Source organism: Globicephala melas, chromosome 8 (assembly GCF_963455315.2).
Source record: "Globicephala melas chromosome 8, mGloMel1.2, whole genome shotgun sequence".
In the NCBI taxonomy this organism is placed as follows: domain Eukaryota; kingdom Metazoa; phylum Chordata; class Mammalia; order Artiodactyla; family Delphinidae; genus Globicephala; species Globicephala melas.
The window spans coordinates 13,594,238-13,612,944 of record NC_083321.1 but is presented as its reverse complement, the minus strand read 5'-3'; the positions used below and the strand labels follow the sequence as shown (position 1 = coordinate 13,612,944).

The 18,707-nt window shown below is 42.4% G+C and overlaps 1 protein-coding gene across 10 annotated transcripts in view; it reads right to left on the bottom strand.

The window, feature by feature from the left end:
• AMBRA1 (autophagy and beclin 1 regulator 1) overlaps window positions 1–18,707 on the bottom strand; it is a 175,544-nt gene that overhangs the window by 140,009 nt on the left and 16,828 nt on the right. For 5 of the 10 annotated variants that reach the window (XM_060303259.1, XM_060303266.1, XM_060303263.1 and 2 more), the window contains 6 exons: window positions 5,863–6,116; window positions 5,426–5,484; window positions 4,372–4,555; window positions 3,564–3,736; window positions 2,517–2,583; window positions 512–1,965 (listed from right to left, as the gene is read on the bottom strand). In XM_060303259.1, the coding sequence (XP_060159242.1) occupies window positions 512–1,965; window positions 2,517–2,583; window positions 3,564–3,736; window positions 4,372–4,555; window positions 5,426–5,484; window positions 5,863–5,997 (2,072 nt within the window). In that variant the 5' untranslated portion in view covers window positions 5,998–6,116. Of the gene's footprint in view, window positions 1–511; window positions 1,966–2,516; window positions 2,584–3,563; window positions 3,737–4,371; window positions 4,556–5,425; window positions 5,485–5,862; window positions 6,117–17,240; window positions 18,155–18,707 lie in introns of those variants that run through there. The other 5 variants (XM_030864561.2, XM_060303267.1, XM_060303260.2 and 2 more) reach the window with 4 other exon arrangements.

Below are 18,707 nucleotides of genomic sequence, written 5' to 3'. Positions count from 1 at the left end.
CAAATTGCAGTGTTCCAAAAGATATGGTTTCAGAATTTGTCCAAAGCAACACAATCAAAGACCCAATACACTAATCTGTCCTAAGCAGGGTTCTCTTTTACTACTTTTTCCTAGTCTCTCTGGGACATTTTGTTGTTTCACAATAACCAGTCCTGCACATACAATCCTTGGAGAAGGCCAAAAAAGCAGAGCAGAGGAAGTCAACGGTTTTACCTCCTCATGCCTCTCTAACCTCATCTACAACTCTCCTCCAAGGCTAACGTCACATGAGCTTAGCCAGAAAAGGAGCAAGCCGAGTCACCTGACTCATACTGCCAGGCCTTATCCTCTTTCCGCCACCACAGCAAGATTTTCCAAGAAGATGCAATGGAAGCTAGGGAAATCAGAACCAGATGCATGATGCATGGATCCCAGACACTCCAGATCCAGCCACAACACCCACAGGACTGAAGGAAGAGATATCAGGAGGAAAGTAAGGGATACAGGAGAAGACAGGAAAGCATCTGCTCACCTCCTGAGTGAATCTTCCTCGGAGCTTTCCTCAGCCATATCCTGATGTAAGGCCTCCTGCGACACAGTTCCAGATCTGCTGGACTGGGTGTAAATTCGTTCCCAGTGGCCTGTCTCCTGGTTGAAGGCCACCCCCACAGTCCTCTCCTCCTGTGGGCTAGCAGAGCTGCTCAACTCCAGCCTGCTGGAGCTCGGCGTTTGGCCCTCAGTCCGCTCGAGAGGTGGCAACTGGCTGCCACTCGAGGGCATGCCCTCAAAGGTACTGGGGACCTGCCAGGAGGAGCTGGCTTCACCAGAGGAGTAGTTAGGTGCACTTCTTTCCCAGCGCAGGGTATCGTTGTTGAAGGTCAGGAGATTGTGGCAAGCGCGGCAGCGATTCAGGTGGCCGCGGGACAGGTTGGAGTTGTTCTCGCTGCTGTGTGGGGTGGGCTGGTGGGAGGGGCCTGGCCTCTCAGATTCAATGTTATTGTTGAGCATTTCCTGGGCCTGTTGGGCCTGGGGCGCTTCCCCACTCAGGCTCTGGTCCAGCTCCTGAAGCCGGTCATACTCCAAAAAGAAGCGTCTCAGGTCACATTGAAGCTCATGGCGAATGCTGCCCGAGTTGTTTTGGCTGGAGCCATTCCCTCCATCTGACTCAGCTGCCAACCCTGAAGCTGGAAAACCCCTCCCTTCTGTGGCTGAAGTGTACACAGATGCTTGAGAGCCACCTTCCTGCTGTCTCAGCACAGACAGCAAACTCACCGAAGAGGCACTGGTCCTGGGCGGGGGCATGGATTCCGCCTCAGAGCGGGAGTTCAGACTGAGCACTGTCCGGGTCCACTCAGATCCTGTCAGCCCGGGAGCGATTTCTCGGTGATACCTAGAAGGGTGGCTAGACAGAGGGCCTCCCAAAGAGCGACGGGTGGGACCCAGACTGAGGTTGCGGAGCGTGTTGCCGGCAGTGCTGCTCTGGACTGTACTGAAGGCAGACGGCCGGTTCAGGAGGCCCTGGTCCTGCTGCGCTGATGAGGCCTGCTCCGGGGGATGGAAGGGCTCGGTCTGTACAAAAGAAAAGGAAGGGGTAGTAGCCCTGGCAGGAGCAGGGGGTACACTGTCCTGGTGTGGCAAGAGGGAAGGAACTCGAGTGCCAGAGCAGCGGCTGCAAAGGCACAGGATCCCAAGGTGCTGGCAGCACTCGGCTGTGGGGTAACTGACCCGCTGTCGGAGCCGGATGTAAGCGGAAGTCCTGGGACGCTCCGTGGAGGGCTGAGGGGGAGGCGGTGGGGGTGAGGGGGTGGCAGAATCTTGCACTGTGCTTTGCTCTCCCACCTGGATGCCAGAGGAGCGGGAGGACAGCATGTGCAGGAAATTGTGGAGGAGAGGCGTCCGGCGCACTGGCTGTGACTGCAGGAGGGCACGCTGACGGTAATGCGATAATTCTGTTCCGTCTATGGGGATCTCTGGTTCGTCATCACCCTGCAACGTGGACCAAGGTGGGGCGGGGGCAGAGCCAGGTAGTTAGGTAGAACTTGCCGGTAAATCAAGAAAAACTACTGATAATCATCCAAGGAAAACCTTTCTAGAGAGGCAACAACTCCATCCTTGAAGTACTGAGAACTAACTGGTTCCAGATTCAGAATCATCATATGGTATTAAATTATTCACTTCCAATTAGCAACACTTCTGAACGAGTACAGCTGGCAAACCAACTCTGTTACAAAAGGCATTTCCATGACATGGAGGCAGTAAGGGGAAGCAAAATGTCAACCAGCCAGAGGCACATGAATGACAAGTTATCCAACACGGCCTGGTTACTTCTACTGGGACCATCACTCAGGGGTTTCAGAATGGACTCCCCTGTCACGATATGGCTATAACTTTGAGTACAGTCTGAAGCTAGTTTTGAATCTTGACTGGAAAGAAACACCTGGACATTGAAAACTGAAGTCCAATATAATCAGAATTAGAGCACTAGTTGAGAAAATAACCCACAGTTTAGACAGAGTTGAAACTGCTGACTAACTTACCTGCTGATTAGAGGGGTTAACAATTGCTGTGAGTAAGTAGTGTCCAAGAGGATCAAATCTCACCAGACTGAAAGCACAGAAGAAAGGGACAGAGACACAGAGAGAGAAATTATGTTAACCAAGAAGAGGAAACCTGTGAGAAAACGTCTGGAAATCATTACTGACAATTGTGGGATCACCGAGGTATCCACTTAATGCTACAGACTTCCAAAACTTTCAAACAGATTAAAGTAATAAAGCTCAATACTTCTTCTTACGTCCTCACACTTGCCAGAATAAGGTAATACGTATCGCAAAAATAATTTCAAAAAACACCCGGGCTTCCATCCCAGGAAGCAGCTAGCTACGTTAAGCACATAGCTGCTCATGTCTAAGAGCCCATCATAATAGTAAAGCAGAGAATGCTCCCATACTCTGCCACAGGTTCAGATCTCCCCTCACACAGCAGCTACACTGGCAAGAAGCATGAGTGCTGGTGACAAGGAACAGTCTCAGCATCAAGTGACATAGCTGAGGCTAGAAAATTAGCTAGTATCCAACTGCGATACCAAGAGGACCAAAGGAAAACAATGCATCAACTATAATTCAGGCACTATGTGCGCTGATTTTGAAAGCTAAATATGTAAATATCTACTAGCAGATTGGATACATATCTACACCTCCACTTTCCATTTCCAGAAAACCAGGGATGAGCAACTTAGCCACCAAGCTACACACCACCTGAATACCTTTCAGGATTATTAAAAAAAAAAAAAAAAAGCTTTATACCAAACCAGATAGCTTTGAACCTAAAAAAGATTCTAACAGCCATAGTCTACAGAGACCAGAAGATGAGGCCAATATGGAACAGCTGAAATGAACAATATGAACTGCTTCCTAGCTGATTAGCCAGATGCTTAAAAAGCAGGAAGAGCCATAGGGATAACACCCTGCCCTGAGCAGGGATAATACGGAGATAATAATCTGTCTCCTGAGGTGAAAGCACGGGTGAATGCTCTCTGCCATGTTAATCCTACGCCAGACATTGCTGGTGGGCAGAGCACTCACCGGACCCGTTCCATCTCACTAGCTGTCTTCACCACAGCAAAGGGCTCCCGTCGACTCCAATCCCAGAAGTGGATCTCATTGGCAGTAGCAATCAGCAGGAGCTGAGCCGTAGGGTGGAAAGCCAGGGAGGCAATGGCATTGTTGCTATCTGTGAACCAGCTTTCACTGCCACCCTATGAATGAACAAATCCCAGACATTCTTAGGTTACAAGCTGCCAGCAGACTGAGATGTCAATTTCAAAAAAAAAAAAAAAGGGTCCATTTAACACAAAACGACTACTTGTAGGGCCTACTTTAAGTATGTCCTCTGAAAACGACGTACAAAACCAGTGATCTGGCAGTGTCACAACTTTATCAGAAAAACATTACTGTCAGCTCAGTTTTGTCATTTACAATCCATAAGCAATGAGCACCCGCACAGCTCCTGTTTCTGTAGCCTGTGAAAACTCAAGCTTGGTGCATGACATGGTGCACAACAACCCATTAGCCAGTCACCAGGACAAGGAGCACGTTGCTTTGATGATCATCATCAGAATACAGTACAATCCTTGATCTAAAACAAGAGAAATCCATCCTGAAGACGTCTTAGAGTGTCCTGTACTATGTCACAATGGGCAGACAGTTAAATAGGGTGTCATCTTAGAACGGAGGGCTGTCGGCTAGACTCCCTATCAGTAAGTAGGCAATGATTACTGAGTAAGTACTCAGATATAGTCCGAAGAACCTGGCTAGTCTCTCCTCCAGAGTTAAGAACCCAAGGGTAAACAAGTCTCTGCATTTAGAATACCAAAGAAAAGGAAACACTTACGTGTAAATCCCAAATCCTAACCTCCCCATCTAGGCAGCCAGAAGCAATAAGGCCTGAGATGGTGGGATGAAAAGTGACACACCATGGAGTGCGGCGGTGTCCAATCAGAGAGTGAACACACTTGCCTGTCTTCACCTCCGTGATATAGATATTATGGTTTACATGGGTGGAGGCCAAGAGAGTCCTAGGGAATCAAAGAGGAGGAAGTAAATGTGAAGCATGTGGGAGGGTAACAAACTTTATCAGCTTTGGACAAAAATGAAAATTGATACTTATTCCCCATCCCAACATGATAAATACTACAACTTGGGCATTACAAACAACAGAAACATTCTCATCTTTAAAAGCTTTCGGCTTCTCCATTCTGTCCCCAGAAGACACATAACCCCTTCAGAGAATATTCTTTCCAGCAGGGAAAACTATCACACTATTGGTGGCCTATACCACACAGGCAAAGGATTCTTACTGAGAAACTTTCCAAGTTCTGATCCTCGACGTTCATAGATTCCTTTGCTTATTCCCATTATTTTTATGGTTAGCACTGCTCATCTACTTTCTTTCCCTTTCTGATAACACTGGCAAAGCTCTGTTCATTCAGTGCTTCAAAGAGCCTTTAGGGGGCTTCCCTGGTGGCGCAGTGGTTAAGAATTCGCCTGCCAATGCAGGGGACACGGGTTCAAGCCCTGGTCCAGGAAGATCCCACATGCCACGGAGCAACTAAGCCCATGTGCCACAACTACTGAGTCTGCGCTCTAGAGCCCACGAGCCATAACTACTGAAGCCCGCGCGCCTAGAGCCCGTGTTCTGCAACGAGAGAAGCCACCTCAATGAGAAGCCTGCGCACCGTAACCAAGAGTAGCCCCCGCTCGCCACAACTAGAGAAAGTCCGCGCGCAGCAAAGAAGACCCAACACAGACAAAAATAAATAAATAAATTTTAAAAAAAAAAAAAGAGCCTTTAGGGATTTGTCTTGGAAGATCAAGCTAGGCCAAATACACAGAAAGCAATGCTGTCACAAGTCTCAGGTAAAGTTTAGGTAAGGACTTGGTGGTACCTGTCTGGGCTGAAGGCCAATAAAAAGGTAGAGCGTGGACTATCCGGCAGTTCTACTCTCTGAGAAATAAACAAACAAAAGTTAAAATACATTATTTATAAACTATGGCTCACTCTATCTCAAAAGCACCAAACCATTCTAGACTAGTATTTACAGTGTAAGCTTAAAAACTGGAGACAATGATCAAGCTACAAATTGAGAGAGATAAATCTAAATTACCTTCAGGAAAAATATCTAGCTCTAAAGAAAAATGATATTTCTAGCCCATTATGCTTCCAAATTTATTAAAACCTCCCCCCACAAAAAACCAAGTTAGATATATCAATTCTCCTACACAAAATAAATTATACCCCAACTCTATGTCATTAACCCATTCTAAGGCCCCATTCTACTGTCACCCCTACAACTCCTATGTGAAAAACACCCATTTTTCTCACCTTGCCCTCCCATTTCATCCACCGGGTTTTATCTTCCACCAGCTCCTGCAGAAGTCGCTGAGCTCCAAAGGTCCGAGTGCCCCGTTCTCGCCCCCAGAGTATCCGGACAGCATTCTTCTCTGGAACAACCTTCATGGTCCTCAGTAGCCACTGTCACACCAGGCCCGGGAAGAGAAGGAGCGAGCAATAGCTCTACACGCTGAAGCAGCTAAAATGAGGCCATTCAGGTCCTTGTAAGTTGCCTTCATGGAAATCTAAGGTATAGACATTAATGTCAAAGAACATCTATTCTGCAGTCAGAGAAGGTTCCCACTGCAAATATGATTCTAGCTCAAAGAGGAAAGTACTGTTCTTTTCATATTTAACGACATCTTCTCAGAAAACACCCTTCTCCCAGAACTTTTCTTCCAAGAATATTTCATCCTTAAATTCCTCCCATATCCTCCATAGCTCAGCCTTATATCTAAAGAAGAGATCATTGTCTAAAGGAGTTATTCTTTTTATCAGGCAGTAAAAACTCTTTTACTAACCAAAAGGTCTAAAACCCTGTCAAAAACAAAACAAATCACAACACAATATCTGCACTCTGGGGACTTCCCTGGCAGTCCAGTGGTTAGGACTCCGTGCTTCCAATGCAGGGGTCACAGGGTCAATCCCTGGTCCGGGAATTAAAATCCTGCATGGCACACAGCACAGCCAAAAAAAAAAAAATCTGCACTCCCCGCTCTGTGCCAAGCTGCTTCCCTAGTTGCTAGTAGTCCTCCTTATCACTTGGGCAGCCTCCAAACTAAAGGACACGTAACCGATTTTAAAAGGCTATTACTTAAGGTATGGTTCTTATGCAGCAGCTTCAATTCTATCTCCTACCTAAAAGCAAGTGCACAGAATCACTTAGAGGTACCTTTCTCATTCTCTTTTTCTCTTCCCCACTCAAGTTCCAGAATAGAGGACAGAGGAAAGAGAAGAAAAAATTTCAATTCCTTTTTCTCATCCACTGCAAGCCTTAACTGTATAAAACTGTCACAAAATAAACACAAATTCTACTAAAATGTCAAATAGCAGCAAAATATACACATGTGCAACAATTAAAGAATTGTGGTCCCTCCAAACAATGGAATATGCAGCCCAATGAAATGACATTTGAAAAGAATACGTATATAAACCTCATTCATTGCAACACTGTTTCTTCAACTATATTTTGAAAAAATTCAAATATACAGAAAAGTTGAAAACAGTAGAATAAATACCAACTACTCACCACTTAGACTCAAGAATTGCTAATATATTGTCAAATTTGCCTCATTTATCTCTATGGATAGAGATATATAAGGGTTGTTTTAATTTTCCTGCGAACCATTTCAGCAGGCATTGAGATACTCTAATCCTATATACCTCACTGTGCATCTAAGAATGAAGACATGTAACTTCATAACCACAATACCATTATCACACGCATTATCATTTGTGCCTTTAATACACCAAATACACCAAAAAGTGTCTTAAAAAAAAATCCAGGGCTTCCCTGGTGGCGCAGTGGTTGAGAGTCCGCCTGCCGATGCAAGGGACACGGGTTCGTGCCGCGGTCCGGGAAGATCCCACATGCCGCGGAGCGGCTGGGCCCGTGAGCCATGGCCGCCGAGCCTGCGCGTCCAGAGCCTGTGCTCCACAACGGGAGAGGCCACAACGGTGAGAGGCCCGTGTACCGCAAAAAAAAAAAAAAAAAAAAAATCCAGAACCCAATCAAGGTTCAAGCAACGAATTTGGATGTTATGTCTCTTTAGTCTCTTTTACTCTAGAATGGCCTCCAAGTTTTATTTTGGTTGGTTCTGTTTATGCTTGTTTGGTTGTTTACAACACAAGCTTTTTAAAAAGACCGGGAGAGTTGACTTGTTGACTTGCAGTTGACAGTTACATCCTAGTTTTGTCTGATTATTTCCTCACAGTGCCATTTAACTTGCATCTCTATCCCTAATACTTCCTGTAAACACTGACTAGATTTAGGTTAAGAGGCTTGGGCAAAAATGCTTCTCAGGTGATGCTGCCTATGTACCTCATCTCATAATGCAGCACATCATATTCTCAGACTGTTCCATTTAGTGAGACCTGGTAAATTACATGATCATCTGGCAAAACATGATCACTTGGTTGAGTCTGTAACAGCCAGAGCTCTCTTTATAAAGGTATATTTCCCCCTTTACAACTACTGATCTGTGGCTAACGTTCGGCACCATGTGAATATGCTGTTCCTCTTCAACCTTTTGCTTAATCATTTAGCAGTCACTGATGATTCCTTTTTAAATTATTTCATTTGGGGGCTGGAATACGTTGATTTTCCAATTCCATCATTATTTCTACATTTATTAGCTGGCGTTCTTCTGGAAAGAACTTTCCCTTAATAACTGAAGCAGAGTAAATGCTTAATTTTTTTCCCTTTAATTACTACTTCTTATTGTTTGTAATAGCAAAAATTGGGCATAACCCAAGTCTCTAAAGGGGACTAAATGACTAATCTACCGTAAGGAAAATTCTATGGGTACTAACAGCAAGAGATCTCCAAGATACATTGTTCAGAGGAGGAAAAAGCAAGGAGCAAAACAACATATATAGTAAGGCTAACTTTTGAAAAAGAGGAGAAATTAATGGTCACTTATTAGGAACTGAAGGGACAAGGTAAATGGAGACAAAGACAGAAGCTAGACTTCTCAGTGTTTTTGTTTTATGTCATTTTTATTTTTGAAATTACCTATTCAAAATTTATTTTTAAAATATTTAATAATGTGAAAAAATACATGTTACGTGAAAAAAGCAGAATAGAAAATTATATATACAGTATGATCCAAATTTTATTTTTTTTTAATCTTTACGAATAACGATAGAGGCACTTCCCTGGTGGCACAGTGATTAATAATCCACCTGCCAATGCAGGGGACACGGGTTCAAGCCCTGGTTTGGGAAGATCCAACATGCTGCGGAGCAACCAAGCCCATGTGTCACAACTACTGAGTCTGCGCTCTAGAGCCCGTGAGCCACAACTACTGAGCCCACATGCCACAACTACTGAAGCCCGTGCGCCTAGAGCCCATGCTCCACAACAAGAGAAGCCACCGCAATGAGAAGCCCGCATACTGCAACGAAGAGTAGCCCCCACTCACCGCAACTAGAGAAAGCCCACGCGCAGCAACGAAGACCCAATGCAGCCAAAAATAAATAAATAAAATTTTTAAAATCATAAAAAAAAACAATGACAGAAGAGAAATATAAAAAGTTTTAACCATGGTTCTCTTTGGGTGGCAGAATTATAGGTGACAATCAACAGAAAAGGCAGTGTTCTTTTCATTTTTTTAATTTAAAAATAAATGCTTATTGTAAAAAGTCAAACAATAATCAGCTCTTTACACTTCACGAAAGGCTGCAATCTAAAAAGTACACAACTAGATGCATCCAAATACAGAAGGAAAAATACTTATCGCCTATGCTGAAATGAGTTTTCTCCCTGAATATTAAAATTTAAAAAGCGAGAAAGATTCTACAGAAAAACATAATTCCAAGTTCCTAGTCGCATACAGCACAAAGTTCCCTAAGGATTGATTGAGGCACACTCTAGCCTGTATCCTTGTAGTACAGCTCTCATCCCCCAGTAGCTACAATATAAATACTATGTACACAATGAATATGTCAACACAGTGCAGGCCAACCTCCTGCATAAACTAAGGATGAACTAACTGGAAAGAAATAATCTCCTTGGTGACCCTGATAACTCATGGTTTAAAGACCAAAAGTCTGGAAGTGAAACTGCCACAAATCTGAAATACAGTTCCCATCCATTCACCTTAAACCTTAACTGAGCTTATAATTTTTTTTAGAGCCAATCATTCTTTTACCTAATATAGAGAATTTCAGCAGAAATGAGTTTTGAGGGTTCCTTGCCCTATAGTGCAACATTAAAAGTACTTTTAAACCATTTATAATCTTATAACATGCGGTGAACACAGCAGCAGTCCAATTCCTAAAAAAAGTCTGACCTTCTGACATCGTGTAACTCAAGAGGAAGAAAATATAGGTCACAAACATTGGATGATTCAGAAAACTGTGATGCAGTCTGAAGTTCCTACAGGAATCAGAAAGACGAGGGAAGAGCTGCTACAAATACCAGTTATCAAGAAAATTCAAAAACTAAAGCTCAGGATTACTGAAGAGCTTGTCTACCAATTCCCAGAGACCTAAACACACCAACAGTTCAAACAAGAGAAAGTCTGACTGATGGCAAGAAGTCAAAGGAACTAAAACAACTGCACAGTCTCTCTTTTGTCTGAAGAAAAAATATTTGCTCTGTTTCTTTAAAAGGATAAGGGGCCTTCTCCTGATACACTCCTTACAGCCACCTGAGAAGAAATTTCACTTTGTTCTCCATAAAGAACAAAAGGAGCTAAATCAAACTGCAGTCAGGCAGGCCTGTTGCTGAGGAGGAAGTGCCAGTCAAGTGTGTTTTTCATTTCTCTTTTTAAAAAGGAGGAAGAAACAAGTTTCCCAATCTGTCCCTTAAACCAGATTGGGACAAAGGGTGCCAAGAAGAGTCTTTGTGATACCATTTCACAGGCCCCCGGAATCAATCCTCAATCACCAAAAGCCTCGTGCACGTACAACCAAAAGGGCACGACTGGGATATGTACATAACACAAATATTATTTGTTATTCCACCCCATTTCTAACCACCACCCCCCATAATATGATGATCACTCTAAAAAGATGGGAAGATAACCACCTTGGAAGGTTTTCTCTGCTTAATTCTAGGACAAAATTATATTTAACGAGCACTAATAAAAGTCACCTAGAGATTATGCACAGCCCAGTGGAAACTAAAGTCAGACTTACAGGTTCTCCTTGCAACTTGATCACCTTATGCTAGCAATTTCACTCCAGCTTCAAGCAATATGACTTTGGACAAGTTATTTAACCTCTTTGAGACTTTTCTGCCCCCTTTGTAAATAGGAATTGCAATATCTGCCTCATCAAGTTGTTGTGAGGCTCCAATAAGAAAAGTGTGGTGGAGCATTAAGACCACTGCTGTTATTGTTGTCATTATTATTGAATCCTCTTTGGGGTTCACCACGGTTTCCCTCACCAAACAATATGGCCAATTAAAACCTCTGAGACCTGAGATGCCACAATTTCCAAGGTAGCAGATTCCTAAGAAACATTTCAAAGGCTGTTACCAGACAACAAAATAAAAAGTACTCAGGGAAAGTACCGCACTCATTTGTGTAGCAAAAATAATTAAATGAGATTTGGGCTACCTCTACATAAAAAGTGAATTAAAAAACAGAACCACCAACTTAGAGCTATATCTGGAAAACCTGGCTAATAATTCACACCCCAAATCCTCCCTACCAATAGCATTCCAGGGGTATGAATCAGAAAGTTATTAGGCCTGGAAGCACTGTTAAAATGCAGTCCAATGATCTCATTTATTTGAGTAACTGCATCTCTCTTCACTTCACTATGCCCATGTAGGCAAAGTCTAAGAGTCAAATCAGCCATATAATACCAACATATATCCCAAAATAACATACAGGATTCAACCCAAGGTTAACTCTTTTTTTGTTGTTTTTGCTTTTTCTTTGTTTGGCCGCACTACGTGGCATGCGGGATCTTAGTTCCCCAACCAGGGATCAAACCCGCTCCCCCTGTACTAGAAGCACGGAGTCTTAACTGATAGACCGCCAGGGAAGTCCTGAGGGTTAACTCTTTAAAAGAAAAAAAAAAAAAAAACCTTTAAATACTAAACCTAGGATCACCTGCATAAGTAGAGTTCTCCCAACAACTGGAAAATTAACTACAAAATGTCAGGCCTTTAATTAGAGGCCTAAAAGTGGCCCAGTACTCTTTAGAAACTCCATGTGGGTGGAAATACACAGGGTTTTCTACAACTGGCAGCTCGGTTTTCATTAATAGGACTTTCTACAGGGCATTTCAGGACACTTCAAATGACACCATATATGATCCGAGTCCAAAAATGTAAGCACCACAGCAGCAACCATCCCTGCCTCTATATAGCTCTTGCCTGACTCCTAGAGTAGACTGAACTTGGAGGGGAGCAGGGAATTTGGGGCAAAGCATCACAAATCTAGAACTGTTATCAGGTAACAAACTCTGAAAGCAAACACACCTGGAAGCATAAGAACTTCAACTATTACCTGAGTGGTGTATCTACTGTATGCAGAGTACTAAAGGATATCCTAGGATATACCAAACTGCTAATTGTGGTTTAAGTCCAGATAGAGAAACTTTAAGTAATGTTTGTTTAATTTTTTCATCCATAATTTCTAAATAAGAGATAGTATAGTATAGTGATATATGGGTCCTGAAAATCAGACTGGCAATTGAATCCCAGCTCTGTCATTTTCTTGGTACATGAAGGTTTCTTGGTACATGAAGGTTTCTTGGAACAGTTACTTAACCTCCCTGTACTCCAGTTTCATCATCGTAAAAGACAGTATGTATATGATAGGATTACCACAGGGATTAAAAGACTTACCAAATGAAAAGTGCTTGCTACTATATAATTCCAGTGCTTGTACCAAAATAATACCTTCATTCTATAATGAAGAATTACAGAATCTAATGAGAAAAAAATATTTAAGGCCACAAAGTCCTATAAACAATCAGACTAATTAAAGACAAATTCTTCTAGGCAAAATGAGACTGTCCACTGCAAAGGTCTCCAAACCATTTCATATAAAAAAAAAAAAATCTTACCACTGTAACCTTTAAAAAAAATAATAAAATCTCGAGATAATGGTTAAAATAATAATAACTAACACTTTCATAGTCCTTTTCATTCCCATTGTTCTTAGCACTTTACATAAAGTAACTCATTTACAATCCTCAGGTACATAAGGCCCTAAGAGAACAAGTCACACTGTCGGTGCTGGATTCAGAATCCAAACCCAGGCAGTCTGGCTCCAGAGTCTACATACTTCATTACAACAGAAAACTCCCTAATGCCTGAGATAAATTCTCCTATGTGGTCTCTCCCCTATTTCATGTACTAGTCTCACATGTATTAGGCCTCAATCAATGTTTCACTGTCTTACCATATCAACTGGATATCAGCTTGCTTTCTATTTTTAATGTTCATTTCCTCAAAGGTCAAGAAATTAAAGAATGATGCTGAGGGGAATTCCCTGGCAGTCCAGTGGTTAGGTCCCTGCGCTTTCACTGCCAAGGGCATGGGTTCAATCCCTGGTGGGGGATCTAAGATCCCACAAGCCCCACGGTGCGGCCAGAAAAAAAAAATGCTGAGGAAAAATGAAAAAAATTCTCATTCCTTCCTTTACAGCAACTTATTTACATAGTTTTTGCGAGAAAAGGGGACTTCAAAACCTTTGACCATAAATACTCTGAATTTGATAAAGTGCCAAATAAGACTATATCATGAAATTCAGCTACTATGTGTTTACCCTACAAACCTACCAACTCCATCCAAATAAAAAAATTACCTATTAGGAAACAGAGATAGATGCCACAGGAATTTACTTTTGTATGGCAACCAGGATAGAACATAAATCTCAAAAAACACGGTCAACAAAGAATGTAACTGAACATACTCTGTCATGTCTGTGCATACCCCTTTGTCAAACATGAAATATGACATCAACACACCTGAGGAAAGAAAAAGGGGAGTCTTCAATGTAGAGCCTCATACCAGCCCTTTCTCATCCACATGGCAGACACATATGCTAGTGACCTCCGTGCATTACTAGAGTTAGGATTCTCCACAACTAACTTAGTCTACCTGTCTGTGATAGGTTCTCTCCAAGGACAGTCTCCATCAATTCCTTCTACCCTACTCCCATGCTGCTCTGCCCATCAAGAGATAAGAACATATTTTTCTCTCCCTGAATCTGGGCTGACCCTGTGACTTGCTCTGACCACAGAATATGGCAGGAGCGATAATGTGCCAGTTCCACGACTGACAGCATCCACTTTCACTCTTGGAAGCCAACCACCAGGCTGCAAGGAAATTCAGGATGTCCCACTGGAGACAGAGACCATATAGAGAGACCTGGATGATAAGACACTACTAGGAGAGGCCACATTGAAGGTGCCAGACCAATGAGTTGAAACCCTGATGCCCTGTCTAACCCAGCCCAGCCACCAGCTGAAAGCAGACAAATGAGTGACCCCAACTGATGCGACACAGGGCAGAAGAACGAACCAGACAAACCCTGCCCAAATTCCTAACCCACAGGATCGTGAGAAACACATCATTGTCTCAAGCCACAAATATGGAGGTGGTGTGATACTGTGATTTATAATAAGAAATACATATTTGGTCTTAGTCCCCATTTTTGGCACAGAGCTCCTAAAACCCTTGAAATTTCTTGAGTGATAGAAGTCTTTTGTCATTCATAAGGAGTCTCTTTTAAACTTATGCTAACAGGTGACTTAGGGAGGTACCCCTAGAAAGCCTCAGGATGGGGCTGGTCACCAGAAAGACCAAGTGATTAGAAGATTGGAACTTTCAGTCTCACCCACTGACCTCTGGGACAGGAAAGGGGATAGATGGGCCTGCAGATTAAGCGCTATAAAAACTATTGAAGGGACTTCCCTGGTAGCGCAGTGGTTGGGACTCCTCGCTCCCAGTGCAGGGGACCCGGGTTCAATCCCTGCTCGGGGAACTAGATACCACATGCATGCCACAACTAAGAGTTTGCATGCCACGACTAAGGAGCCCGCATGCCGCAACTAAGGAGCTGGCGAGCCACAACTAAGGAGCCCACCTCCCGCAACTGAGACCCAGTGCAACCAAATGAGTAAACAAATGGATATAAAAAATACATACACACACACATACATACATACATACATACATACTACTGTACAAGATCTGATGAGTTTCCAGGCTGGTGAACACATTCACAGCCCAGGAGGGTGATGCACCCCAGTTCCACAGGGACAGAGGCTCCTGTGCTTGGGACTCTTCCAGATCTTGCCCTATGTACTTCTTCATCTGGCTGTTCATCTGAATCCTTTATAATAAACTGGTAAATATAAGTAAATATTTGAGTTCTGTGAGCCACTCTATCAAATTAGTCCAACCCAAAAAGGGGGTTGTGGGAACCTACCACCTATAGCCCATCAATCAGAAGCACAGGTTACAACCTGGACTTGCAATCAGCGTCTAAAGTTGAGGGGGTGCAGTTTTTTGGGACTGAGCCCTTAAACCTGTGGGATCAGATGCTATATCCAGGTAGAGAGCGTCAGAACTGAGTTAAATTTGTCGGACACCTGGTCAGTGTCTGCTGAGAATTGGAGAAATGCTTGCCAGTTTTGGAAAAAAAAAAACACACATCAGAGGTGGTTTCTGTACAGCAACAGATAACTAAAACACTACTACCTAATACCCAGTGTACGTAATGCCTTGTTAGGACTCTATCTTCCTCACTAGACTATAAGCTCTGTGAGGGCAAAAATCATGTCTGTCCTAGTCCAGTACCTACTTTCGTGCCTAACATAGAAGAGAATGAATATGTGTGTGTATTTATATCCAACTGTGAGGAAAGCCCAAAACAAACACCAAACTCTCATAAATAGCAACACCTAGGTGAAAAAAAAGTGGTTAGTTATAGGTAGTGCTGTTGGTTCGAGGTCATAAATTCAATTTCTACGAGTCAAATATCTCCAAAAAGAGAAAACTTTGTACCATTAACTAATCTCAACAAGTCATTTCATTATGTACATGTCATTAATCAAGACAAGGCCAGGCAACAGAATATGAACAGGGCAAATCCATCCCTACCACTACTAAGGGGGAGGGGGGCTAAACCTAAAAAAATACATATACAGAGATGACAGGAGTCTTTTGTACTTTTTATACTCATATAACAATGCTTCTTTATACTCATATTTGAAACACAGCATATTTAGAACAAAATACAGAAGCAGTGGATTTTCTGAGAGCAAGGTTGGGAATATGGGATATTGTATCTTCTGAGCTTGAGAGTGCTGGATATAAAAGTGATGTGATTTAATGGGGAAAGATAAGACTAATAGGTAAGAAGCTTCAATGATTGATTCCTACCACTGAGGTGTTATATAATCTTGAACAAATCACACTCTACATATAAAAACTGAAAGTAATAACACCCTCTCTTTCTACCTTAAAGGAATAATATCCTTGGAGTATCTTACGAGTCGCAAAAAGTTCAAGGCAGGATTACAACTTTTCTAAGTAAAAGCCAAGTTAGGAACCAACAGTAATCAGAATAAACAATAAATGGGACTTCACACAAAGAAGTCCGGCACATGCAGCTCTAAGAGAAAGTGCAAAGGAAACTACAGTGGCTATGAAGCAGAATCAGAGAGTACCTCTAATTAATCACCCGACGAACTAAAAGCAAATAATTTGATGGAATCAAGACCTATACAATCAAAATTATACACAGCCCCTTTATAAGCAGCCAAAGACCAGAAATAAAATGTTAATAGAACCTGCACCTGTACTGTAGACATGCACAGCATTTATGTTCAGAATTATAAATACTCTAAAATACAACTGGCCTGCCTCTAGAAAGTTAGGCTAAGAGACAATAGTGAATCAAGTACCTGTAAAAGGTTGTCAGCCCAAATTTACCAAGAGATAAACAAGCAATGTAACCTCTTTTTCTCGTATCTATCTTTTTCTCATACACTCCCCAGGGCGTTTTTTATATATAAACTCTGTGTAAGGAAGACCACTACAGGGTATATCACAAATAAGCTAACAACTTTCCAAAATGCTTTGAACATATAAAACTAAAAAATTCTAGTGACTGTTATTATAATGAAGGGGAGAAAAAAACACCAGCTTTTCTGCTATAGATTTTGCTGACTACGGCTTCCTAAAGTAACTCACAATGATATAACCTAATGTCTGCAACATAGTAAAGTTTACGCTCCTATGATCAAAGCTAGAAACAGAAAGCCGTAAGACCCAAATTTGAGACTGACAATCTTCCTTACTCTCACTTACCTCAGAAGAATGAAGAGAAAAGAAACGAAGCTTCACCTGCAAACTCTTCTGGGGAAAACAGTGAGCTGAGAACCCCTGAAAACTCAAGGAAGAACACAGAGGAAACCACTGAACCAAAAAGAAATTGAAGCTCAATTTTTGAGTCCCAAGCTGTCAACAGAATCAGGACCAGGAAGGCTACTGCTAAGTGCACAAAAATGGCAAGAGATTTCCTACTAGCAAGCAAAAAAGAAAGAAAGAAAGAAAAAAGAGTAGCTTTTGATGGAAGAAATTTCACAGAAACAAAAACAGCTTAACCCCAGAAATGGGAACTGACCCCAGCTGCCTCAGGCAAACAGGCCTAATGGCTTTGGCAACAACATACCTTTCATCCACCAACAACATTAGGAGGCTGAAGTAGAGCCGATTTCAAATCACGAAGGATCACATCTTTCTGTTTTCTGCGTAGTCTTTGGGAAAAAGAGTCCAGCTCTCCTCCCTGGAGTACCACACTGCCCCCAGTAGTTCCTGGAAACTCCTGGAGCCACAGCAACAGTACTGTAAAAAGCTTTGAGAACATTAAGCCAGGTATCCTCACAAGCCCAGACAGGTAAGATTACTCACCAGACAAATAAGAACATTTAAACCTGGAAGAGGTTAAGAAATTCATCTAGGTTTGCAAGATGAGTCAGTAGGCAAAGCAGGATTTGAATTCAGGCTTTTCCTTCAGATAGTATCAGAGCTTGACTCTCAGTCCTTGGCTCAGCAGATACTGTGTTCAGTGTTCTCCAATGTTAGAGTCAGCCCAGGTCAGGTTCTTGGCTGACTAGAATAGGGAAAGGAAAAATTTCCCTCAAGGCTTCAGGAAAAGGAGAAGTCAAATTATTAAATGCAGAGCTCTTATGCTAAAAGGTCCAGATGCCCTTCTACCTTGCCAATCACATTTCTCAGCCAATCAAAATAAGGCACTGGATTTTAAGAACCTACTCATTTTAAGCTCTGACTAGAAGTTGGATGGTATTTTCCCTACTTCCCAAATAAAAAACACTTAAGGGGGACTGGAAAGATGCAAAAGCAATAACAGACAGCCAGCAAGTGTTTACTGAGTATCTATGTACTCGGCACTATTCTAGGCACTGAGGATACTACAGCAAATGAGAAATACCTGCCCTCAAGGAGCTTATGTGATTATTTATGTAATTTAAAAAATGATGACACTTTCAAGTACTGATAAATGTTAGGAAGAAAATATGAAAAGTAATGTTTTTGGGGGGGACAGATTAAAGGAAGGAAATCAACAGTTCAGAATCACTTTCTAGTTTTCTATTACTATGAGCCTGAGAAAATATGAATAACTCAGGAGAAACTTTAAAATATTTTCATACAAACTAATACTATAATAAATATAATCCAACATCACTTCTTATTTTTTTTTTTTTTTTGCGGTACGCGGGCCTCTCACCGCTGCGGCCTCTCCCGCCGTGGAGCACAGGCTCCGGACGCGCAGGCCCAGCGGCCATGGCTCATGGGCCCAGCCGCTCCGCAGCACACGGGATCCTCCCAGACCGGGGCACGAACCCGCGTCCCCTGCATCGGCAGGCGGACCCCCAACCACTGCGCCACCAGGGAAGCCCTATCACTTCCTATTTTTAAATAAGTATATATAAGACTAAATTTGAAATAGCATTAAAAGAAAGTATTCTTATCTCAAAAGTTACAGCAACCTTAAAGCCTTACAAGTACATGGCAGTAAGATCCCAATATTTATCCAATCATCCACCAACTGATAAAGACAAGCCCAGTGGCAGAGTATAACACATATATTTAGAGCAATACTTTTATCGAACATTCA